The sequence below is a fragment of the Lineus longissimus genome, chromosome 19, assembly GCF_910592395.1.
Source record: "Lineus longissimus chromosome 19, tnLinLong1.2, whole genome shotgun sequence".
NCBI lineage: Eukaryota > Metazoa > Nemertea > Pilidiophora > Heteronemertea > Lineidae > Lineus > Lineus longissimus.
The window spans coordinates 3,948,641-3,973,444 of record NC_088326.1 but is presented as its reverse complement, the minus strand read 5'-3'; the positions used below and the strand labels follow the sequence as shown (position 1 = coordinate 3,973,444).

At 41.8% G+C, this 24,804-nt stretch overlaps 3 protein-coding genes across 4 annotated transcripts in view; 1 reads left to right on the top strand and 2 right to left on the bottom strand.

Annotated features, from left to right (window-relative positions):
• LOC135503485 (integrator complex subunit 9-like) overlaps nucleotides 1-8,030 on the bottom strand; it is a 50,674-nt gene extending 42,644 nt beyond the window's left edge. The window contains exon 1 of one of the 2 annotated variants that reach the window (XM_064797095.1): nucleotides 7,975-8,030. Coding sequence is in view for 1 of the 2 variants with exons in the window: in XM_064797094.1 (XP_064653164.1) it covers nucleotides 723-731 (9 nt within the window). In the remaining variant the exon portion in view is untranslated. Of the gene's footprint in view, nucleotides 1-722; nucleotides 864-7,974 lie in introns of those variants that run through there. The other variant, XM_064797094.1, reaches the window with a different exon arrangement.
• On the top strand, nucleotides 1,982-14,843 carry LOC135503486 (protein disulfide-isomerase A6 homolog). Its single transcript, XM_064797096.1, has 11 exons — nucleotides 1,982-2,115; nucleotides 4,259-4,400; nucleotides 4,949-5,006; nucleotides 6,118-6,244; nucleotides 6,390-6,499; nucleotides 8,923-9,159; nucleotides 9,621-9,776; nucleotides 10,406-10,563; nucleotides 10,948-11,106; nucleotides 11,848-11,944; nucleotides 12,371-14,843. Exons 1-11 carry the CDS (start codon nucleotides 2,103-2,105, stop codon nucleotides 12,440-12,442), a joined length of 1,329 nt encoding a protein of 442 aa, XP_064653166.1. The 5' UTR covers nucleotides 1,982-2,102; the 3' UTR covers nucleotides 12,443-14,843.
• Nucleotides 14,844-17,460: 2,617 nt separating this feature from the next.
• On the bottom strand, nucleotides 17,461-23,449 carry LOC135503341 (transcription factor E2F3-like). Its single transcript, XM_064796886.1, has 6 exons — nucleotides 22,951-23,449; nucleotides 22,062-22,268; nucleotides 21,701-21,825; nucleotides 21,304-21,589; nucleotides 20,672-20,825; nucleotides 17,461-20,212 (listed from the first exon to the last, which is right to left on the bottom strand). Exons 1-6 carry the CDS (start codon nucleotides 23,200-23,202, stop codon nucleotides 20,004-20,006), a joined length of 1,233 nt encoding a protein of 410 aa, XP_064652956.1. The 5' UTR covers nucleotides 23,203-23,449; the 3' UTR covers nucleotides 17,461-20,003.
• Nucleotides 23,450-24,804: the final 1,355 nt, after the last annotated feature.

Sequence of the window (24,804 nt, the reverse complement as noted above, 5' to 3'; positions counted from 1 at the left end):
GGTCTCTGCCAGGTGCGGGCTTTGTTTTGACCTTGAAACATGAAAGATCACCTTCGACTGGTCACTGGTACATGGATAGATATTATTTGCCACTCATATCTCATGCATAGACATTTAGGCTCGATTGCAGAATCCCTGACAAATTCCCCCAAAAAGGTCATCAATCTCAAAAGGTTCTGTGGCTAACCCTTACTAAAACATCTCTTTGAAGCATTTGTCAGGGATTCTGCAATGAAGCTGACTATTCTGACATTGTCTAAAGTTTGCAAAGTTTGTTCTAGCGTTGATTACTCCAGTCATGCGTTTCACCGTACAGGGGGACTGGTATGTTAAAGTGCCTCATATGACATTATCCCAAGTGTAATTATTTAGCTCAGGCTTTCTGACAATGACACGTTCTGAGGGTGGGTATTAATTTTGTTTTTTCTCTGGTTATAGATCATTGCACTTGATTGGGGATAACGTTTACGAAGACGTCGCGTGACGTCACGTTACAGTAATGAATGTAAAACCGTCAGAGCTGCAATGCATCGTGACGTGACGACAGCCAACACTATGTTATGTAAATGTTATTTCCAATCAAGAGCATGAATCTACAGTCTGTGTCTATGTCTATCAGTTGATCATGTAGGGCCTAGTATATGTGACAAACAAAAGAAACTAAAAATGAAATGATGAAGTTTTTTAAATTTTGTACGGAATTCCAATGGCAATATGCTCACCAGCCTCATAGTAGAAGATTAGGAGTTAACTTCTACAGACAGTCAGGTTCCTAAATAATGATTTTCGGTTTCTCCTATTGCTTTTTAAAGCGTTAAAATCGGTTGAATATGACAGAAATTTCGCTTGAAAAAATTATGTTTTATTGAAAAACCAATAAACTACTCCAAACCATGTCTACCAACCCTTAATCCAGGTGAAATTGTATGTATATCAAATAATGCTAACAGCATAGGCAGAGATGTCCTGGAGACTGAGTAAAAACGGGGATACCCGACCTTATTTCTAAAAATAGATGGAAATTCCCTGGCTTCAACAAAGGGGGCATCTCAGAAGCCGCTTACCGCCAATTTGGTCCCGCACGTATTGGGCTCATTAGGGTTCGTCTTCTGAGGCCTGAGCACCTTTTCGTCCAGGTTTATCTCTGAAACGGTTAAGACTTTTGCTCTCGTCCTGTTTTATCAAAATTTCAAACGGTTGGGAAATATAATCTCCGTAGCCTACCGTTAACTTATGTAGAATAAATGCCGCCTCTCGCGAGAGGGGATCATATTATAGTTTACATAGTGTTTTTCTATACTCTTCGCCTGTACTTTATGACGAAGGAGACATAACCTAGGGCCCTTACTGTGTATACTAGTCACTTGAATATGGCCAAATTATCCCCTCTCCTCCTGCCTATAGTCCCCCTTTAAAAACCACTGGATATGCCAGGACGATGATAAATGAGAAGATTTGAGTACTCATTTCCTGCTAGGCTTATACCTTCTTCTTCTTCTTCTTCTTCAGAGTTCGCTCTGCACTTAGGGGTATTTTCTTAAGGGGGTATTCCTCCTCCAAGGCAGGATGAGCATTTATGCGTGACACTATGGTTTCGCACCAATTGGGTTAATTGGCCTAGTGAATCCGATTCGGACTCCACGAAAGCTACTCATGTTTCTCACTTGGTGGGGTCTCCCTGCCCTGGCATAGACACCAGATACAAGGAACCGAAGAGCCAGGAATTTCAGTTCCTTGAAAGCCACGCTGGTTCATCCAGAAATACGATCCTGGGTTCTCCCCGGGCTCTTTTGCATGCAAGTACCCCGATGAGTGCTGGAGAGTCAGTGACCCAACACGCGCTGTGAGATGTGCCCACTTTGAAATGCGCGCCCTAATTTAATTGAGGGAATTCCCTCTGGCGTCATAGAGACATGGTTTGGGTTATTTTTTCTAATGTTAACCCGGCTTATGTTGTGCGATTGCGCAGTTCTCTCCGCCAATGAGCACTGGCCACGGTAAATCAACGTGTGTTCTTGAGGAATTAGCACATTTGTGCGGTTTTGTTCAGTTCTTCCGAATTTTCCGACTTTCCAACTTGGGACACTTATCCGTCTGCAACAATGTTTTTATCAGGTATGCAGTTTTGATAAGATTTTGTAGATTTATACTGGTGAAACCGCTGCTTTTGCAATGTTTAAATGTCACTCTCAAGGGGGGTTTCCCCTACTCATTCATGTACTCATAGTCATACTACTGTAGTGTAACTTGTATGTACACCCTGTACACAGTGCCAGTGTACAGTGGCTGAACATGGCCCATGGCACATGCCATGAACTTGATAATGTTCAACACCTTACAGATTTCATGTCATGTTTCCCTGTTCAAAGCACTTTTGGGTTACTACCATATTACCCCCGTCTCCACAGATAACAGCTGGGCTGGGGGGGGGGGGGGGTTAAAAAGCAACCAGAAGCCGACAATGTTCACTTGAATTCGACCAGCGGAGAGGTGTAGTCTAGAGTAGAGAACAAAGCTAGCAGTGACTCGGCTGCCAGGAGTCGCACCCATGACCTCTTGATCATGAGGCAGACCTTGGAGTAATTACTCCCAGGGCAGACTGTCTTCGACTACGCTATCGCTGCCCCATCATTTTGATTGATCTGCCGACTGGACGACTCGTCATGCTTGTGACCACCTGTTTCGTTCCACCAGAGCCACCCATTCAAACTTGAGGCCACTTGGAATTCATTATCAGCTGGTCAGGAACATTCCAAGTGGTCTTTCATACATTGTTGCCTGCTTTCTGTACAATTGCAGGTGTTTGGTGTTAGACCTGCTAGTACTGTCAGTGGTGAAATCAGTCACGTCACACAATGTGATGGCTTGCATTATTTATTTTGATTGAAACTTCAGGCGCATTTTGGAGGTAGAATAGAATAGGCACAATCACCCTGTGGAATCAACTACAGCCTCTTAACACTTTCAGCGCCCAGCCATATTTAGCGTACTTCCCCCAGGGGCCAAGGTTACGCCCCTTTTTACCCTTTTTCAAAATTATGAAAACAATAGAAGGAATAAAGATAATTACATGAAATTTTCTGTGTTGGTTCTTCTTTGTTAGATCTCTTTACAATGCTAATTTGGAATGATAGTCAGCAAAGCACTTGATTTTGCACAATGGTACCCCACACATAGAACAGTAATATCTGGTGTCTTTCCGAATACCCACTTTTTGGCATACTCTCGGCTACATCTGCCCCCGTCATCAATCTTCGACCCGCCATTGCGCCTATTCGAATGCAGACAATCTTGGCTATAAATAGCACATTGGCTGAACATCATACTATCACTTCAAGCGCTGTATAGTTAAATTGTTTTCCCCTATACTGCGCTGCTAGTCGCCTCGAAGACAAAGCGGGAAATTTAAAAACGCGACGTAATATTACGTCGGATGGCTCAACCGTGTGAACTTGCAAGACGTAAAATTACGTCAGATGGCGCTGAAAGTGTTAAGAGCATCTCCCAGCCCCACCTCTTTGAGTCATCACCAACCGTCTCTACCAGTAAATCCGACCACAAACTGAATGAAGACCACTCGTATCGTATTAACCATACATCCAACTCACAATTTCTAACTGTTGCGAGGCTATCCCAGGACCACCAAGGAGCTATGTTTAAGTTTTCAATTGATGTTCCATGTCTGGTTCAAGCATTTCGGCTGTTACAGTTACGCGGATGAGAGGAATTTACGATTAAATTTCAACTGTAACAGCTGAAACGCTGAAGCCAGAGTTGCAACATGGCCGTTGGGTTTGAAAGCCTTATCATGGCTCCTTTAGAGCACTAGCGAACATGCTGCCTCGCCATACTAATGTTCGTATGGTTCATCCAACTTACAGCTGAGGACTTTGCTGACAGACCGAAGCTGGATTTGGTCAGAGAAGTGGTTGGCCTTAAATAGAGGCCCTAACACCAGGCGGAGGAAGCCACTGCTGGCCACAAGAAACAAGCAGCAAACAAAAGACCGCATGGTCACACACCACTGACATGTTCTTTTGTTCGTTTGCCTATATTTAGGTTTGTTTTGGCTTGCAATGACTTCCTCAGCCTGCTGTATAAGTGACTTTTACTCAGAGAGGTGAGACTGAGAGGCAAGTGATACTCGTAGAGGTTGCTGCTGATCCTGCAGGTTGACACTGGCGCTTCCAGCAGCGGGGTACAGCACCCTTTTAGATATACTAGTCTAAACGTGAGTTTGTTTGTTGTTCTATTTTAGGTTTATTCCTGACGACAGTCCTAGCTGTTGCTAACGCTCTCTACTCGTCTTCTGACGATGTCATCAATCTTACACCGGCAAATTTTGAGAGTAAAGTGATGAACAGCGACGAAGTTTGGTTTGTCGAATTCTACGCACCATGGTAAGCTTGTTATATTTTGACCAAAAATATTTGTATTTAACAAAATAATAATTTGTTCACCTCGTGATGGGATGTGTCTTTGGCCTTGGCATCGCTTGCGCGTTAAAGCATACTGTAGACAAGCAACTTTTATCGCAGTTTAATGCAATAATCATTGCTGTGTGATGAGCGATCAGAAGACCATTGTCTGTGGATCTATTTGCTTGTGGCGATCTGCTATGAAATCATAATCAAGCTTGTTTGATATACATGTCTATAAAGCGCACGTCACAGAAACGGTTGATTCTTTTCACAGGCACCTGCGATAACCCGCTGCCAAGCAATTTTTGTCACATGTGATGAATACTGCATATCGCTGCAATAAAAAGTTACTGTACGCTCTAACAGCATGGTTTAGAAGCTGAATTTGAAGGGCTTAAAAGTCATCAAAGTCAAGGGGTCAAGATAACGATGACCCCTGTTAAAATTTTTCTTGAATAATTTGTAATCTTATGTGTAATATGCACTCTATGATAGCAAATGCACCGAAAGTTTGTTCTCTTTTTCAGGTGCGGTCATTGCCAACAATTAGCGCCAGCTTGGAAAAAGGCAGCAACAGCACTTAAGGTATGGCTAACAACAAGAATTATAGCACAACAAAAATGTTGAATCTCGGTGATAAATGTTAATGTTCACTAAATGCACACTATTTAACCAGGGGGCTGGTTAATGTTCATTTGACAGTAAAAAGTGTTAGGTTGTTGGTACAAAATTAAAATGGTTAGGGCCCTAACCCAAACCCTTGTGACCTTGTCTTTATAAATTCTTGGTCACAAGTCTTAGCATCATCCTGTATCATCCAAATTCGCATACATAACAACTGCACTACAGCATTGTGTATAACTGCATTTCTATTTTCCTGGACCACCCGTAACTGACGTACCCCTTTGATGCAAAATAATGTGTGTGTTGGACTAGAGTAGAATGTGTCTTCATCGTTCCAGATGTTGCCACAGATTTCACAACAGTGTTGTGGAACTAACCAATTCACAATAGATGATGAATTATTACAAACATACCATCTGTTTATCTGCTCGGCTGTGCATCTGTCACAAACAATTCACAAGTGATCATTATCGTTGTTACATGCAGATGGTTTGTCATGTCATTATGCCTTGGCGAGAGGCAGTGGCCTCCTTAACCTTGGTCACCTACCAAATTCCAAACTCGAACCCATGGGCCAGTAATTATGCTGTGGAATCAAAATCCGTCCCCAGGTATAAGAACCGAGAGTCCAGACGTTGTGAAGGAAACAAAAACATTGTTATGATTTCAATCTGTGCTCCGAAAAAAAAATCAGAGATCGCTGACAAGCGTTTCAATCTTTGATACTGCATTTGTCCGTTCCTGATGTAATAGAATAATTTTTGTGACTTTTTCGTAAAAAATCTTGCAATCTCATGCGCAAGTCCTTTGTTTTCTGGTCAACACCAACGTTAAAATGTCACATCTTCAGGGCAACATGAAAGTAGCAGAAAATGAAATTTTTCCTACTGAACACGATCGTTGTCTCGCCACAAATAAACAATTTATGGCAAGCGTGATCAACTTCGAAATTGCGATGTGATTCCACTAACCATACAGTCCCTATTTCAGTCCCTCTAACCCTATGTATCCCTCCCTGCACACATCCTTTGTTTTTCCAGCCAATACTAATCAAAAAATATCTCATCTTCAGGGTGTGGTGAAAGTAGCCGCGGTGGATGCCAATGAACACAATTCTCTCGGCGGGAAATATGGTGTTCGAGGATTCCCCACAATTAAGATCTTCGGTTTGAATAAAAATTCACCTGAGGATTACAATGGTGAGTCAAAAACATTAAACGCTTTCCCTATTAAGCTTTTTGCCTTTTTTTCTGTCCAGAATCAGCATTACAATGATGTTTTTCAGTAGCCCCCTGCCTCGATGATACGGCTGTGGTTATAAACTTTGACCTCTCTACATTTCAGGAGCCAGAAGTGCTGACGGCATTGTGAACGCTGCCTTAGATCATGCAAGGAAATTGGTCCAGTCGAAGATGTCTGGGAAATCCGGGAGTGGAGGTGGGAGCAGGTCTGGTGTAAGTAAAAAGAAAAAGGGTAAATCGAAAAAGAGTAAAGATAAAAAGAAAAAGGCAAAACAGGGCAAACACAGAGAAAAAGCAAATCAAAAGCGAGGGAAGAAAAAAAAGAAAGATAAGGGTGGTGTAAAGATAAAGAGAGTTGTGTTTGAAATGAAACCGAAAAGGCGTCAGAAGGGAAAAGGGGGTAAGGAACGCAATAAGGGGAAACGGGGAAAAACGACAAAGAAGCCGAAAGGGAAAGGGGAAATTGAGAAATCAAAAACTGGAAAGGGAAAAGGGAAGTTGAAGAAAGCGAAAGCTGAAAATGGGAAAGAGAAGAGGAAGAAGAAGTCAAAAGTGGGAAATGCGAAGAAGCTTACAAAAGCCAGTCAGAAGAAGGGTGGTGAAGGAGTGGCGAAAAAAGGAACAAAAAAACCTAGCGAGAAAACGATTCGGGCGCAACTTTTGAAGGAAATATTGGAAGCTGAGGACAAGATTGAAGGCCTGGACAAAGATGTGTTGAAGCTTCTCTCGAAAATGTTGAAGAAGAAGAAAATCTAAGCGTGTCAGTCTTGGACTAACAGTGGGAGGACGAATCATTCGACGAGTAAAGTTCTGCAGTTGTTTTCCATATAAGTCTGTAGTAGTACTAGTCTCGTGTTCTTGATTTAGATTTGCCAAGATGTGAATTGCATCAGTTTGACACTTTCAACTATGTTGGCTCCCGCAGTCGTTCTGTTCAATTGAGGAACCAAACTTGTCACACCGAGCTATACTGTTGTCAAATTGTTGTCAAACTTGAACTTGGTGTCTGAGAAGGTGAGGACCAGCTAGTTGGTGCTTGACAAATCATAGTCTAGTGCCAGACCAAGACCTTGTCCTGTCCCTTAGTTTCAGGCTTGTACTAAAAGACTTGAAGCAGGTCCCAAGAATGTTACCGTGGTTGTGATGAGCAAAATGAGCAATTATCAATAAACAAACCTAAACTTTAAAATGATTGTTTGTATATCTTGAATTTTAAATCTGATTGATAAATTTTCAACTTGGGGTTTAAAATTTCTGTAACCTTTCCACCCTTGAAAATAATAGGTAATCTCCAACCATGACATATTGCAGAAGTTACTGAGGAGTCCATTATTAAATGAAGGGGTGCAGCGATTCCTGACTAACGTCAGAAAAATGTCTAGTTACACTGTTGCTGTAAAGAGAGGGTGGTGCAGTGGATATACATCAGAAACTGTTCATGAACATTCTACGTAATGTCTGTGTACATTTTCGGATGCGTCCCAGTGTTTCCCCTTTACAAAAACTGTAAATACTCTCAAGTGAAAGTGGTGGAAAGATTTCAGTTTAACCTGTCACTCTCCTTCCAGTCTTGCTCTCTAATGCCGTATTGTCCTGTGTTTTGCTGCCTTCCGCTTTGAAAGCTGAATATTGAGAAGCAAGCTGAATATTGAGAAGCTATTACCAAGTTAAGCGAAAAAACACCTTGCCTGATGGTTCTTGGTGAGGGGGTTGAAGAATTTCGATTCTCTCCCCTCCTTTGACAGCACCCCATCTTTCTCTAGATCCACCTTAAAAATAAAACCAATTCGACTTATTGACATATTTTTCTAATCAGGAAAGTGCATCCTCTGACCAAAAGTTCACATAAGCACAACCCGAGTTATAATTCTCGGCACTGAGCATTACTTTGAAGTTACCAATACACAGTCCTGCCTACACACCTTTCCAGAAATGGGGCGCTCAGTATTCGAAATAGTGATGTCATAAGGGGAAACTAGGCCTTATGGTGGAGGGACAAAGGAGATAGTCATGGTTGACCAACACACTTGAATGCCTTTAATGACGACAAGGGGGAAAAAGTTAGTTCCAATGCAAGCCACCAATTTCGGGAAGCATGTATAGAGGTGTCTGCTTGCCTTATATATTTTTGGTAGGAGACATTGGTTGTCTTTCTATCATACACCCCAGGCAATGCACACTGCAGACCCAAAAATATTACAAATTATTAGTGCCCAACCCAGTGGACTTGGAGCGCCCCTTTGCCTTTGGACAATTGGGTTGTTTTACTCCTTCCCTCGCAGTTAAAAGAATTCAGGCCTCGCCCATGACTTGGGTCTGTTGTCTTTAAATAAAGCCCGCTCGCATCTGGGCCTAGATTCCCATTGTTCTACCACCAAAGGGTTATCAGAGCAAATATTGATAACATCATCCCCCCCTCAAAGCAGCTTTCTTGGGTCAGTTGGGTAAAACTGGCAAGGGTAGAAAGAACATAATGACCACTGACCGCTGGAACTCTTTGCATTTTCCTAAATTGGGGGTCAGAACTAGCTAGGGCGAATTAACGTAATGACCCTTGACCCCTGGAATATTTTGCTATTTTGCTCTGTTTGTCTATTGGGGCTTTGGTGTTTTATTTCAAATTGTTCCATTTCCAGGGCGGATCCGGAGGCTCGGGTAACCAAGAAGACGTCATCGAACTTACAGATTCAAACTTCGAGTCGCTCGTCATCAACAGCGACGACGTGTGGTTGGTCGAATTTTACGCGCCTTGGTGCGGTCATTGTAAACGTTTGGCGCCGGAGTGGAAAAAAGCCGCAACGGAGTTGAAAGGAAAGGTGAAGGTCGGTGCGCTCGACGCTGACCAACATAAACACATGGCGCAGATGTACCAGGTAAGAACGGATGATTTGGCCAATTATCGTTTCCCGATTTGAATTTGTCCAATTACGTCCCATCATTCACTCTGAATTTTTGTTCCATTTCGACAATTCCATTAAAAAATTTCTGAAAAAAAGAAAACATTTTCAATTTAATTATGACGGATCAAGAAATTTAGTTTTTACCTTTTGAGATTTACATTTTTGTATGTCTAATTTATACGCAAAATCTGTAATAATAAAATGCCTGTGATTGTTTTAATAGAGGTTAACAGTAATAAATAGGTCGGCTGTTGAGAATAGAGGTTTACAGTAATAAATAGGTCGGTTGTTGAAAAAAGAAGGTTTACAGTAATAAATAGGTCGATTATTGAAAATAGAGGTTTACAGTAATAAATAGGTCAGGGAAAAATGTTCCACTATCATAAGTCTAGACACAATATCATATGAAATGTATTTTCACTTTCCACTGCCAGATCCAAGGATTCCCCACAATCAAGTGGTTTGCCAGCGGAGTGAAGCGAGGGCCCCAGGATGCTCATGACTATGATGGCAGTCGAGATGCTAGTGGAATCGTCGCTTTTGCTCTCGATAAAGTTTCTGAGAACATACCTCCTCCAGAGATTAAACAGGTGGGATATTTTCGATGTTTTCTAAATATCAGGTTTTTCTTTGTTTCTTTCATGCCTAATTACGAAAGTAATTTTGAGGCTTTCCTTGCGTCTACAAAGAGACTCTCTCTCCCATAGTATACAGGTAAAGCTGACACATAAAGTAAGAAGAAACCTCAGACAAAGGTGTGGGCAAGTCCCGTATGTCCCTAAACCAATCTGATTCTGGTCATGCACATCTTTGTCCCAGTATTGGCCTGCAAAGGGTGCTAATTAAGGTCACTTTAGCGGGCCTGCGCAGCTAATCAGGAGCCTCATTCTACTGCACTTTCCCCAATGGAATGGCAAAGCCAACCTTCTACTTCATTACTCTTAAATAATAACCCCGGTAAGCCCCGACTTTCAGACAAAAACTGTCCAACTTATAATCTAGAACTGTTGCCAACATAACATAACACCTGTAGAGGCTCTGAAATTCATATCTCACCCCGTTGAACAGAGGGTGGTTTGAAGCTTCTCACTGACTGGGTCTGCCAGCCACAGATGTGCTCAGATGTGTATACCCTTTCTTTAGGAGGACCCCTACCCCCAAGGGCGTGTATTATCATTATCGGCGTACAGAAGTATTGTTACCTCCTTTCAACTTCCAGCTTCTGAATGACGAGAGTGTGAAGGAGGCCTGTGACGAACAGCCTATCTGCGTCATCTCATTCTTGCCGCACATCCTCGACAGCCAGGCAGCCGGCCGAAACAAGTACATCAACATCCTAAAAGAGCTTGGAGAAAAATATAAGAAGAAATTGTGGGGGTATGTATAGTTTATGAAATGAATAAAAAATCTATCAAAACTTGAGCCTGCGGCCTTCGAAATCAACTGCCAAGCAGGGACATTTTGGTGGACCAGCTGTATCAGTTAAGCCTCTCAATTGATAGTCTTCACACTGTTTAATGTTGTAAGGGCACGCCACATGTCCCAAATTTAACACCAACGTATTTAAAGATGTTAAGTGTACATGTTATTGAAAGGCCTGTTGGTGTTTACGTGGTCAAAACTGCAAGATGCTAGTCGTGCGCCCACTTTCTCTAACTCGGCTAGATTATAAACTGTGGTTGATTATAAGTCATGTTTTAGAGAGATCTTTGAGAGAGATCTTTGCTGACCATAATAATAGATCAACCGTTCCAATTTCAGTTGGATATGGTCAGAGGCGGCGGCCCAGATGGATATTGAACAGGCACTGGAAGTGGGTGGTTTTGGATATCCAGCTTTAGTGGCCATTAATGCAAAAAAGGCTAAATATGTGTTGATGAGAGGTGCTTTTACTAAGGAAGGAATTGATGAATTTTTACGGTAAGTTAATATCTCACGGTTTATGGTCAAAATTTAATGGCCAGGTTATGTTGCTAACTTGACGCATTGAGTGACCCCCTGTAGCATTTCGACTTATTGAGTGTACTGGTCTCCAGAGTAGCGGTTCGATTCCCACTCGGTGCAGGACTTGGCAAGTCTTTTGTCTGACTTGCTTCAGCCCACTCGTAGATATAAGTGGGTGCCGGTCACGAGTCCTCTGGTTGTAGTACTGATTGAGCAGCTCATCTGAGGTCTGCTGAAACAAGTGAATGTGGTCAGGATAGACCGTGGTTAAATCGTAAAGTCAGATGGTAATCTCTATCATTGTTAATACAAAAGTATGGTACTCCAAACTTGTATTTGCTTTCATTTTATTGGAAGATATGAATATATAATAAGAATAAAACATATATCTCTGCGGTGCCTTTCTGTAGTCTACTATGCTCAAGGCTCCACCACTCCATAGACCCGTTGGAATAGAATTGTCCTCGGCTCGGCCCTGAATTTCTCAACGTCTGTTACTGCGCATTTGTTATCTGAGCCTTTGTTCCTGTTCGATTTTTTTTGACAGTGAGAGTTTAGGCGGGAGAAATCAAGGATCATTCTGTACACTTTCTTGGGGTTGGAAGAGTATCTTGAGCTAATGGTGAAGTGTCGAATGATCCCATAATTGATGACATTTTTTGGACCGTACCTAGAAGCATTGAACGACGGCTTAAAGTACCTTCCTCTTCTTTTCAGGGCGATTGCTGTGGGGCGGGGTAGGACTGCTCCGCTAAGGAACGAAAAAATACCTAAGGCGACAAAAGTTGATGCCTGGGATGGCAAAGATGGACAGGTATCTAGAATGTATTTTAATGCTTTCGTGGAAATCTGATGTTAATCTACGGCAAACCAGAGAAGGGGTATTCCCTCAGATATGTCAGAAGAGTTACTGGTAGAAGTTGTGTGTTTGTGACTCGCCTAAGTCCACGCAACACTCAGAAACTCGATGGGGAATCCCCTTAGATCGTCAGCACAGTGTAGTTTAGTTTCAGAACACTACGGGCCGCCACTGGCACCAGTTTTTGAGCTGAATCATGGCTACAGTATGCAAGACGAAGCGACTGTTAGATGAGGATGTGCATGTGTAATCTAATTAATTACGCAATAGGACGCGGTTAACAAATCAAAAATTATGTGGTTAACAGGTTAACAGCAGTCAGCAGAAGGCAATTTTTATTAAGGTCTCGCTATACTATATATTATGATCTTTTCATTGCAGCTACCGGTAGAAGACGACAATGATGACACCGTTGCGGATGTGGATGACAAGAAGAAAAAGACTGAATTATAAGAAAAGCGTTTTTAGAAAAAATATGAAAGATCTGAATTAGTTCTCCTGTCCTTCTCAACAAAAAAAGTCAACTTTTGCTTTAAAAAATCCCACTTCGAGGGATAAAGAGGTTAATTTTTTTCTAAGTTCTTGTTGTTGCTTGTGAGCAGTTCATATTTGGAATTCCACTATTGGATTAGGTTGATATTCAGTTGCTCACACATCTAAAAGGTGTTTTTGTGTCTCAATTATGAAGAAATATACGTCCACTTGTAACTGATGGTGAGGGCTAATTCAGATATACTGTGGCCTGTAAAGACTTTGCGGCATTTTTTGGTGGTTCACCACAATACTTTACATTTTGTGAGTGTTTTTTTCATGGACCAACTAGAGCTTTTTAGGATCTTGTTGGCCCAAAAATATTTCCAACTCTTGTTAAAAAAAATTGGTATTTGATTGAATTATTTAAACGACCGCAAAACTTCTCAGGTTACAGCTATTGATAGGTATGTAAATATTAAATCTTGGAATGCCATTATTTGAAGGGTTTAAAGTTGCGTTGCTCTATACAGGGTGTCCCTGAAAAATGCAGGGTCAGGTCCTATGATGTAGGGACCCAAGATACAGTCACCATTATATTTTTAAAAACTGAGGAGGGGCATTTTGGACAGAATTTTAAGTTGCATAAAAAGGATTGTGTGAATCAAGTGATGAAATTAAATTGTGTATTGACTTATTTCTGGGACACCATGTAGATCATACAATATAATGTTTAAACGGATTCTGATGTGCAAATGTAAAAAATCCAGAATGGGTGTGAAAGAGTGAAATCTTTGAGGCCAAATTCTTTTGCATTAATCAAAGATTATATCCGGGGATAAAAGCTATTGCAGGGTGTATCTTTAACATCTTCAAATGTGGTATCAAAATATGAAATCTTGCTGTATTTTTCTTCAGCAAATTTCATGATCATTGTCATTGTCATTCTTAGCATCTCTGTTAAAACAAGTTCAAATCATGCACTTGCCACGCAGGGATGGTATATCTGATGTAGGTGTTCCTAATTAAAAACATTAAACCAGGAAGAAGTGTTCACCCATCTTATGCGTCAGACGCAACTAGGCGGCCGCTGTTGTATGCCGGAAAACAGCAGAGACCCATGAAAGGCCTACAGGACTTTTTTCATAGGACCACTGGACTACCATTTGGTGTTGGCTAAAATTTCAAAGGGCACCCCACCCCTCTTCTTTCCAGAGAATACATAGGCACTGGACACCCCTTTCAGTCTAATTGAATCAGTCTTGACTGCCAATGGTTGTGCGTTTGAGTATGCAGTCACTTCAAATCTACGAAACTGGTTTCTGCAATTTGCCACAGGAATTTGTTATTTGTCTTTCATTTTGTTTCGTAGTGATTTTTTTAAAAGCTGGAAAAGGGATTTTCAATTGCAGAATGTTGTGTTATCTGTGCTAGTACTAGTTTAAAACATAAAGGTACTGTAGTCATGTACAGTCAGATTTAACGTTAATTTAAGAGTCGGTTTGTATATCCAGTAGAGATAGTTGTTTATTTCGAAATGCAAAAGTAGGAAAGGCAGACGTCAGGACTTTGGACAATATTGAAGCCTCAAGCACAAGTTGACCACAATATTAGTTCAGCCTAAAAATTCATGAGACCACATACGCTATACACGATTCCCAGGCCAACTGTTATTTTTTGTCGCTACAGTGATTTGATCTAAGTGGCTGATATCGACCTGAGTTCTCCCCTATCTCACTTCGTGGAATCAGGAACCACTGTGTCTGAAAGCCTTTGATTTTTGCTGGCCATCCCCATTCACTTCCCTTGATGGGGAAGGCCAGTTCAAAAGAAGAAGACGTACTGACTTTGTCAACTTCGTCCCTGGTGCTGGGGCATAAGGCCTTCACCACTGTTTGACGTTACCTTTTTACGTTGTTCCTGGCCTAGTGAACAGTGTTTCTTCAATTGGTTCTAAAATATTTGTCAGATTCAGTACTGCCCGAGAGCCAAAAATGGTACAATAAATGTGGCTGGGTTTGATGAGTTGATCATATCAAATTACATTCCACATGTAAAGACTCCAGTAATTACTCCAAATTCTTAGTCATTGATGAAGTGGCCTTACATCAATGACACTAGATAGAGTATGTTGTATTATGCACAATCGGAAAAAATTAACTTTTTTTGCTAAATTCCAACTGAATCGCTGTAGAGTAGTCATTAGTTACAGCTCTACAAGGACTTTGGGCTCTGTCTGACGTCGAATGGAGGACAGGTGTAATATGACATTTTGTCTCATAAAAATTGTGTCCAATGCATTTTGTGGCAAACAGCCGTACCTGTTAAAACTGTCATCCATATTTTACTAAAGTATTTGAATAAAAGTCTTATCATCTCTTTATACGCTTATTCTGTTCTTTTTGTAAAGGTTTGCTGTAGATGAAACACAAATTTGCTCAGTTCAGAAAAATCTGTTGGGCAGTTACATCTCCCAGCCATTGAAGGACCAACCAGTGGCATTATTAAACTACCGACCTTCCACCCATCAGTAGTAGTTCCCAACAAATCTGTTGGGCAGTTACATCTCCCAGTCATTGAAGGACCAACCAGTGGCAATATTAAACTACCGACCTTCCACCCATCAGTAGTACTTCCCAACAAATCAAATGTCATTGGACAAGAGTAGATTGTCTGCAGAGTCCTGGGAGGGACAACTCATCCCTGGACAATCGATATCTCGGGACAATTTGTTCCCTGGGTACCAAGAGATAGGGTGTCCCCTGGGACTATGAATCCTACACACAGCCTGTCCCTCCCAGAAGAATCCATTTCCGAGAATTTTTGTCCCCTGTGGACAATACATCACATGGACAATATTTCTCCAATGGAAAATCTGTTTCTCGAGACAGTTTGTCTTCTGGGGACTTTGTCCCTGGACAATCCCTTTCTTGGGACAGCTTGTCCCTTAGGACAAAACATCACACAGACAATACTTCTCAAATGGGCAACCTACCCAGGACAATCCATTTCTCAGGACATTCTGTCCCCTGGGAACTTAACATCACAAAGACAATACTTCTCAAATGGACAACCTACCCTGGACAATCCATTTCTCAGGACATTCTGTCCCCTGGGAACTTTACATCACAAAGACAATACTTCTCAAATGGACAACCTACCCAGGACAATCCATTTCTCAGGACATTTTGTCCCCTGGGGATTTAACATCACAAAGACAATACTTCTCAAATGGACAACCTACCCTGGACAATACATTTCTCAGGACACTTTGTCTCTTAGGGACTTTACATCAAAAAGACACTTCATCTTGAATGGACAGCTCGTCCATGGACAATCTAGCGGTTTCTCAGGACAGTTTGTCCCCCGTGGACAATACATCACATAGACATTTCACCTTTAATGGACATTTCTTCCCCTGGGGACTAGACATCACGTAGACAATTTATCTCCAAATTACCCCTGGATGATTTCGTCCCAGAGGACACAATAGGAAAGCCTGAGGGACTATTTGTTTTGGAAAATGGAAGTTTCGGTCCATGGTACTATCCCACTTTCAAGCTGGATGGCCTTCAATCTTTGCTCCAAGAGCTACCTCGACAAAATTGCCCATCTTCTTATGGCTTTCTGGCTCGGAATGTTGGAGAACCACCGAAGACATGGGAATAGATCCTTCCATAACGGATGCCTACACAAGATCTGCAGGATATTCTGGCCAAGAAAGATCACCAACAAGGCTCTCTATGAAAAGACTCATACGGAATGTATCTGGAACGAGATCAGGTGGAGGAGATTCCCATGGCTAAGTCATGTGCTGAGAATGCAACCAGATTGTATACTCAAGGTGGCTCTCAGATGGACCCCACAAGGGAGACGGAAACGTGGAGAAAACCTGGGGCCACACGAAGACGAAAGAGCTGGAAACCTTTGGCCTGTCCCCGGGGCCTGTCTTGGGACACAGCAATATGAGTGGCCAAGGACAAGGAAAAATGGCGAGAAATGGTGAAGGCCTTATGCCCAAGCACCAGGGACGAAGTTGACTAAGTAAGTAAGTCTTCTTCTTTTGAACTGGCCTTTCCCATCAAGGGAAGTGAATGGGGATGTCCACCAAAAATCAAAAGGCTTTCAGTGGGATGTGATAATTTGGCAGTCACCAGTGGCAGAGTTGCCAACCTTCCGGAGTGACAATAAGGAGATCTCAGACAAAAATAGGGAGGTTAATGGAAATTCTATATGATTTCCTCTGAAAATCCCGGCCAGGGAGCACTGTGGCTCTGTGAAACAATCAGAGAGGATATTGGAAAATGCATTACTAGACCAACCTGTAGAATCAGCTGGAACCTCCCCACGCATCTCTCAGTCATGGCCAACAACCTCTCTGTGTGATTCCAGCCTTGGACTGTCAACCAAGTCGTTGGGTGGTCCGTTCATCAAACAGACAGCTTCCTCACTGTGGTGAGAGGCCATACCAGGACACTCAAGGAGCCTCGATATGGCTCTCAGATCGACGTTGTAACCCTACTCTGGCTTCAGGGTTTGGCCGGTTACAGTTGATATATCTTCTTGGACTTCATACGTGCAGTTTTTACAGCTCAAATGCTGGAACCAGAGAACCAACAGTCGTTTGAGAACGAACCAAGCTCCTTGGTGGTCCTGGCACAGCCGTGCCACTGCGAGAAAACGGTCATTAAGATGCACACATTGTCCAGTCTATACGAGGCACTTGTTTAGGGGTGGCATTCAGTTTGTGGCTAAATTTCCTGGGGAAGGTTGTTGGCCATGACTCGGCAGAAGATGGAGAAGTTTGGAGTGGATTCCAAAGGGTGTGCACTGAGCAAATAATCTAGAGATCGGCACCAAAATGTGGACCTTCGTTGTTTTCCAGGGAGGGACAGGGACATGGACATGGATCAAATAAGGACAGAACGCAGACATATATTCTAAATGTTTTATTATTAAATTCATTATTCTAGTGCAAATCTTTCATTGTACAAAGAAAACCAAGTTATATTCATATATTAATAACTACTTTCAAAGAAGCCTCGAGTATCTATATACAAGTTTAAAAGATGCTTTTGGACTGAGATAAATAGAAGAGTTCATTATCCTTTTTTTTACAAACATGTATTCTGTTGTTCCTTTTTAACTAACAAACTTTTGTTAATGCAAGATTTTTATGATGCTAATTTTTGGTTTGTTTTGAAACAAAACAAATTTTAGAAGTCGAGTGTGAAAAACATACTTTGTCAAGCAATATTGTAGCAAAATTGCTGCGGGGACAGTAATTATCAGTCCATTGATAAATGAAGACCTCGCATATTCAAAAAGCGAAATTCTGTTTGAAAAACATCCTACAAGCTCCTATACTGTAGAAATCCAAAAAGTAATGCCAAATTCTTTCATTTCCTAAAAAACATACAAGGTACCTAAAATCCTTGGATAATGCCATCTATGATATTTGAATTAAATGGATGCTTGAGGCAAGTGCTTTTAATTAAATTATTAAAATAGAAATTTTCCTAACTGAATTCGAAACTGGTTGAAAAATATAACAGCTGTGAATTTGAATTTGTGTCCAAAAGTAAGATTCATTGGTTGTGCTTTACAGATAAAAGATCGAACTTCAAAATCTTGAAATAATTTTTACAACATCTGAGGGCATAAAACAATGAGGACCTCATTATTTAAAACGAAACAATGCATAATTGTCATTTTAAAAACATCCAACAGGTGAAAACATGCCATAATTATTTAATCATTATCATGAAAAAGAAAAGAAAAATCATACTTGAAAGCCAAAGACAACGTGCCATCAAATACAAACAGTGACGGGCCGACAGAGATCAAAAACACCCGCAACGAGAGATTTAAATTGCTACGACCTGCAATCACATGCGACTATAACGACTTGTTTGAGGTAGTCATTGCAGGTCGCATTGCATCGCTGGTAGCCGCGATTTAAATCACTAGTTCAGCATTGTTCGGTTGCAAGTGCGATCGCAGTTTTGCCGGTGCGACCTCAGTTTTGCCTGTGCACCTTAAAAAAATCTCGGACTTAAAACACATTAGTGATTGTGTGTGACCAGACTTTTTGAATGTGATACAATCATAGACATTTTCTCAAAGTGAAGGGAGAGTGCTACTGCTACAAATGCTGAGTGAGAAAAAAGAACGAAGAGAGATAAATCCTACTCATCATGAGAAAAATAACATGTTTCAGAGAGGCAACACTCCTCGCCAGAGCAGCTCAAATATTCAAGGTCAGGTATGCCTGGCTTCGGTGAGTTCAGAAAACACTTTGTTGCCGCCTTGCCCAGCTGAAACAGCCATCCGAAAAAATTTTTAAAAAATCTCTGAAGTAATATAAGGTAAAGTGGAACAATTATATCCCCTGTACAATTATAGCCCCAGGCAGTAGAATTTTACCTCCCGTACAATTATAGTTCCAGTACAATTTTGCCTCAGTACAATTTTAGGCTCAGTACAATTTTAGGCTCAGTACAATTTTACCTCCTGCAGTGTTGAAAAGGGCTTGTAGTACACTCAGTTATATTTGTACTGGGGCTATGTACCACCTTACCTTACAAAAATCTGACAAAAACTATGATTATGAACACTAAACGCACAACATGCAACACTCAAAAAAGAATATTCAATTTCATTAGCTGTTTGAAAGGTGCAGAACCCAGGGCCTTGTTCAAAACCACTTGGCCACTCGTCAAGCCAAGTGGCACGCATAAACAAGGGCAAAGTTTTCAGCCTAAATTCACAACAATAATGATAATAAAAACAACATCTACTATCGTAAAGATAATTTCACTACAATGAGGAATTCAAAGTTCAAGAGAGAACAAGTCATATTTGTACAGAGCCCGAACTGTAGCACCATGTTTCAAACTTTTTACAATCTGGTCCTTATTGGCCTTTTAGGACCACAAGTGAACACATGATACACTAACTTCGCTATGCTTTCCTTGTGAAATGTTATGTACAATAAACTATTGGACGTTAGTCCAGCCCACCCTGGTCTAGTCTAACTTGAAGGTTTTTCCTACTGAAGAAACTTGCAAAGGTTTGCATGAGCCATTCATCAAGGTAACCTGAACGATGCCTAGGCCTTTTTTGGACGAGAACTGATTCACTTCATGGATTGGAACGCACTTTTTTAACAGATTAACACAGAGAGTCAAAGACCGTTTAGTAGATCGAGACTGATCCACTACAATATCATGAACACAACTGCATTGAACATGGAAGTTGTCTAAAAACAACACAAAAAATTGAAATGTACAACAAAAACAATGTCAGCACATTATAAATGCTCGACAAACTGGTATGGCAGTGACTACTTCTCCTCAAGACTTCACCCGAGCAACTCCCATCAATTTCTAAACGAGAAGGAGCAAGTAACAACAGGGTTTCAATCCGAATCCTCCAAATATCGGAAATGTTACATTGCTGTTGAGGAGAAAGATAAAGGAGTACTGATGGAATTACTTGGGGGGAAATCTTGAGGAAAACGAATATTAAATATCATCGACATCTAAAAATGCAAATCATAGGCATCAAACAAATCGGAGATGCCTTCCGCGTCGTCTAAACTGAACGTGTAATCTGATTCGCTGAGAGGAGGTTCGAGTTGTAAGAACGGATGGTCGAGGTTCTGATCTTCGGTCTGGAGGAGAATGTCTCGGCAGTTATCGGGCGAGATGTCTTGCTCTTCGAGAAGCGCGTTCTTTAACTTGGGATTTGCTGAAATATGAAAAAGCTGCAGTAACTTATGTTGGTTAGGCCGATTTGCCTACTTTTCGTGAACAACACAAACCTTCATTTTACCAATAAAGCAGCACCAGTGAAAAAGTCCATGCTATCCCTTATGGTTACATTAGGTACAGGAGTACCTCTCTATTAAGGACTGACAGGTGCTGTCCTTAATAGAGAGGATCCTGATTACAGAGGTCAAATTGATTGGAAACAATCAATTTGGAACTTGTGTCTTTATTAAGAGAGTGGCCATAATAGAGGGGTGTCCGCTAGGGGTGGTTCTACTGTATCCTTTAATATGTTATCCCTTTAACAATATTTATGTCAAGAATGTCGGCCACGCTGACATGTTTTGGCACAAACCAGCCGAGAACCTTAAAAGAAAAAAAGAGAGACAGACCATTTCACATCAAGTTTCACTTGAGCAAACAATCCAACACTCCTTACCTCTGTAGCCAAATCCGTCCCTCGAATCTTCTGAGCAACTCGACTCGTCACAACTGCTTTGACTAGTACCACTGTTACTACTTGAACTACTGTCCTCGGGACACAGGAAAACTTCAATCGCACCGCGTGTACTTTTTAACCAAATTTGTATGCTCTGGAAAGAGAGAGAATAACGCAACATAAGATTTATAGAGGGCGCCTTTTCTCTGTGTGATCGTGTGCAAAGCGCCAATCCCTCAAAACGTCTCTCAAACAGCCATGTCTTTAGTTACTGCAAAGACGAAACGATAGAATCTGCCATCCTGATGAACTGGCAGCTGGTTCCCTAGAAAATGACCGCTTGCCCAAATGGCAAGTTACAAGGTAGGTTGGGGTGGGTAAGTTTCCAAGGTAGGTTGGGGTGGGTAAGTTCCCAAGGTAGGTTGGGATGTCCTGACAAATGGCCTTGTGGACACCACTGCTCCATTCTAGAAGACAGTTCAATAAGTTGATCTAGTTTCGGTTGACTAGACTACCTGGGTTTGCTCCACTGCCTCATGCCCACAGTGGTGTGATCAAGTCAGCACGTGACGTGGACAGACTGCTTTCCAAATTTCCTATGACTGAAGACAACACGTAACATTCGTAATTACCTCCGTTGGATCTGGCACCTCGAGCCGTGTCTCTGGAGGCGCCTTGATAGCAATCACAGTCTGTTCCTCGAAACTTTTTATACTTCGAATATCTTGGTACGTCACGTAGGCCAAACGAGAATTTTCCTGGTCGTCTGTCAACATTTTTAATTGTAGCGTCGAATTTCGGATAAGTTCATCTAATCGGTTTTCTTTGGCCTCGAGGTCTGCTAGATCAGAGTGTAAGTCGACCTGTGCCGCACTGACATTCCGGGTTGGTTCTTTTGAGAAGGCTTGACTAGACCCCCTGGAAGAGAATGACCAAATACGTGATTAATTCGGACAGGTCTCGGGCTGGAAGTCGATGAGAGCGAGATGGAACAACAACGAAAACACCATTTGCCTTTTTATCACTTACTTCCATTGGATGTTATTTTTGGATTTTTTGTTTATCAGGTTGATGCCTTCCAATACGTTTGTGATGTCATAGATCCTCCGTTTCTGGACTTCAAGATATTCGGCTGCTTTGTTCAAGTCCAAAATCTGAAAAAAGTCAGGAATATTAATTACGTAAGAGAACCGAGGGTTCTCGCAGCTGGAGAGAGGACATCAGTCTAAGGGTTGACGACTGTTCCCATGACCGAGATAATGGCAGGGTGTCTCAAAATAAAGCTGCCGACAAATTGAACACCAACAAAAGTCAGCCAGCATCGAGACTGGTTGGTCCTTGGTCAGGCAAGAGATAAGAGCAATCTTAAATTTGCAGGACCTAGACTTACCCCATCCGGTGCGGCTCTCAATAACCCCACAAACTTTTTCGTCAGGAGTCCCAGAGATGTGTCGTATCTCGTCTTCTCAAGGGGCGACTTGACTTTTGGGCTCATTCCCGTACTCGAGACGGAACTTGTCCGTCGCTTCTTGGCCTTTGGCGTCTTGAATCCCTCATTCATTGGCAGGCGGGGCTCTAGTTCAAGCTTACGCTTGGCCTGGAAGAGTGAAAGCAAGTGATGCAATAGGCCTGAAGACAAAAACGATATTCGAAAGTTGGCCTGCAGGTTTACTTCTAAAAAGCTGATTTTAACCCTTACTGTTGCCACACAACAAAACAGAGCCTGCTGACTGACACGTTGCAATAGAGCATGCCGCAACGCTGAATTCAGCACTTGATTGACAAGCCACTGCACAACTGGAACTAACCTAGTCCTGATTCTGGCTTTTGTGACATGACGTCTCCCCCTGTCATGCTCATAGTTGATCAATCTCGTCATTGCCATAGTAACAGAACGAGAAGGCATGTTGTTTTCAATTCATGAATTATATGAACAAGACTTGGCACAGGAAAATACGGGAAACTTTTGTCGACAGGAGAAAGTACGGGAAAACGTTACACAGCAACTTGAGCGGATAAGCCAGCGTGGGAATGATTGCAAGAAAGAATTACATTCCTTGGCTTGAAAGAGGCCAAGATGGGTGGCCTGTGTGTGGACAGAAGGAATGGGGTGGGGGGGGGGGCAGCCCTGGTCCCAAGCCCATGCCATGGTGGTCGCGTTCTGGTGTTGGGCCGGGGTTGGCTGAAAGAAAGTGGGATAAAGTCTTCATGCAACTTGCAATCTTTCTGAAAAAGTAATGGAAGTACAGTCAGTTTATGAGGAATTATGCATAATTTACCTGGGGCCGCATTAGGGATGCTTTTTGTGTTGAAATCGGGTCAGGACCGAGAGGGGTGTACGAGGCCACTTCATCAAGAATGTTTGCAAGGGAGTCGCATTGTCCATCCACATCAATCAGTGTTGTTGCGTCGTAAACACTCGAAACACCGAGCAATTGTTTTTCAGGGGACAGTAGAGATGTCACATGAAACTCCCGGTGATGCATCGAGGTTGGAGAAACGAAGTTAGGATGGAAAACTCCACGAGGCATTTTCGATCAAAGTGATGCGGTGGCAATGTTTGGAATTTTTGTAAACACAAAAAGATGGTTCCGGTCGGTCGACAAAATTACTCAAAAATACTTTGAAACAACATCAAGTTCTGTAATATTTCTTCCAAAGCAAGCCGAAATATTCCTGAATGTGAATCGGAAGATTAAAGTGCATTAGGGGGCCCTGGTATGAAGGATGGACAAAGATTATTGTCGCTACCAAATCACAACAGCTGCCCGAAAATGGCCGAATCGCCGGAGACAACAAAGCTTTCGTCATTGGCGCGAAATCATATTTCCCGCGAATTGCGTCACGTGTGAAATTCATATTGCGGCTTTGACAAATTTCTTTGTTTTGCGGAAAAACTGGAGGGGAGTTTGCATTTTTCTTTTCGGAGATCTCTTACATGTAATTAATGGCATCTACTGATACAGGTAGAAATAGTAAGCGTCACATAGTTATTGAGAAAAGTAACTTTATTCGAAGTTCGCCTAGTGCGGACTTCTGACCAATAAGAGTTCGCCTGAGGTTGCGCATTGTTGACAAAGTTCAACAATGGCATTTAAAGGTCAAGTCATAGGTACGCTATCATGCGCAACCGGCGTTACCATGCATTTAGCCTACCCAGCTGCCAAGCATTGTATGACCCCAGGAATGTCTTATTTTTCGCATTCTTTGATTGTTTGAATCCGCACGCATGCGCCTCGCTCAGTGGTGGCAAAGTGTCAGCTTTTGACTGCAGCGGATGGTCACTGGTTCGTTCCAATCATGGTTTCTTATGAATGGGTCACATCTATAACGAAGGTTTTGTACGAAATTATTTATTCTGAACCTTCAACCGAAAAATAACATCATTTCTTCACCATAGATATTTTCTTGCGATTGTTTGGTATATATAGGCGTGGCACTTAATTTTCCCGCTCCTGCCAAAACGCATAGCGTCAGATGATTTTTTTCAATTTCGGTTTTTATGGACCTTTTCCATGCTTTTTGGTTTAGGCCGACTGACACTTGACCATTACATATTTAGCCTATTAATAAATGTCCAACCAAAGTCTTTGTAAAACAGCGCAAGCCGTTTGTTTGCAAAACAACCCGCATTTGAGATGCTCACTTTATTGAAAGACTCTGTTTTTTTTGATTGATTGTTTTAAAATCTAAACCGGCATCTCATCTCATCTCATCTCCTCTTCCACCCCCCCCCCCATAATGAAGTCTACGACAGATACCCAGCACCCAGTGCCTCAGCCCCTCATAGATTAAAAAAGTTGAATGATAGAATCCTTTGTTTCCCGGGTATACTCATATCCAAGGACAGATTTTCCAACCACACCGGATTTGATATGCACGGAAAGCTCTTATCATCCCTTAGATGATGCAGCTATGGTGACCTGCCCAAGAAAAAATAACCCGGCTTTTAGACCGCTTTTTGTCCGGCCCCGACAGCGTTTTCTTTGCAAATGGTTCTCAAAATAATCTGACCAATGATCAAAATATTTTGGGCACAAAGAAACAATGTTACATCACAATAAAAAATCTAAAAGATTTTTCACTTGGAATTATCTCTCTGGAATCCTTTTCATTTGTGAGGTGAATAAAAA

What these genes read in the sequence shown, in the direction of transcription:
- LOC135503486 (XM_064797096.1), top strand. An exon ending in AGGCAGCAACAGCACTTAAG is followed by an intron (nt 5,007 to 6,117) that starts GTATGGCTAACA and finishes TCTCATCTTCAG; the next exon opens with GGTGTGGTGAAAGTAGCCGC. An exon ending in GGAATTGATGAATTTTTACG is followed by an intron (nt 11,107 to 11,847) that starts GTAAGTTAATAT and finishes TCTTCTTTTCAG; the next exon opens with GGCGATTGCTGTGGGGCGGG.
- LOC135503341 (XM_064796886.1), bottom strand. Translation starts at nt 23,202, where the DNA reads ATGCCTCGTGGAGTTTTCCATCCTAACTTCGTTTCTCCAACCTCGATG. An exon ending in TGAGAGCCGCACCGGATGGG is followed by an intron (nt 21,826 to 22,061) that starts GTAAGTCTAGGT and finishes GACTTTTTTCAG; the next exon opens with ATTTTGGACTTGAACAAAGC. An exon ending in AGGTGCCAGATCCAACGGAG is followed by an intron (nt 20,826 to 21,303) that starts GTAATTACGAAT and finishes CTCTCTTTCCAG; the next exon opens with AGCATACAAATTTGGTTAAA.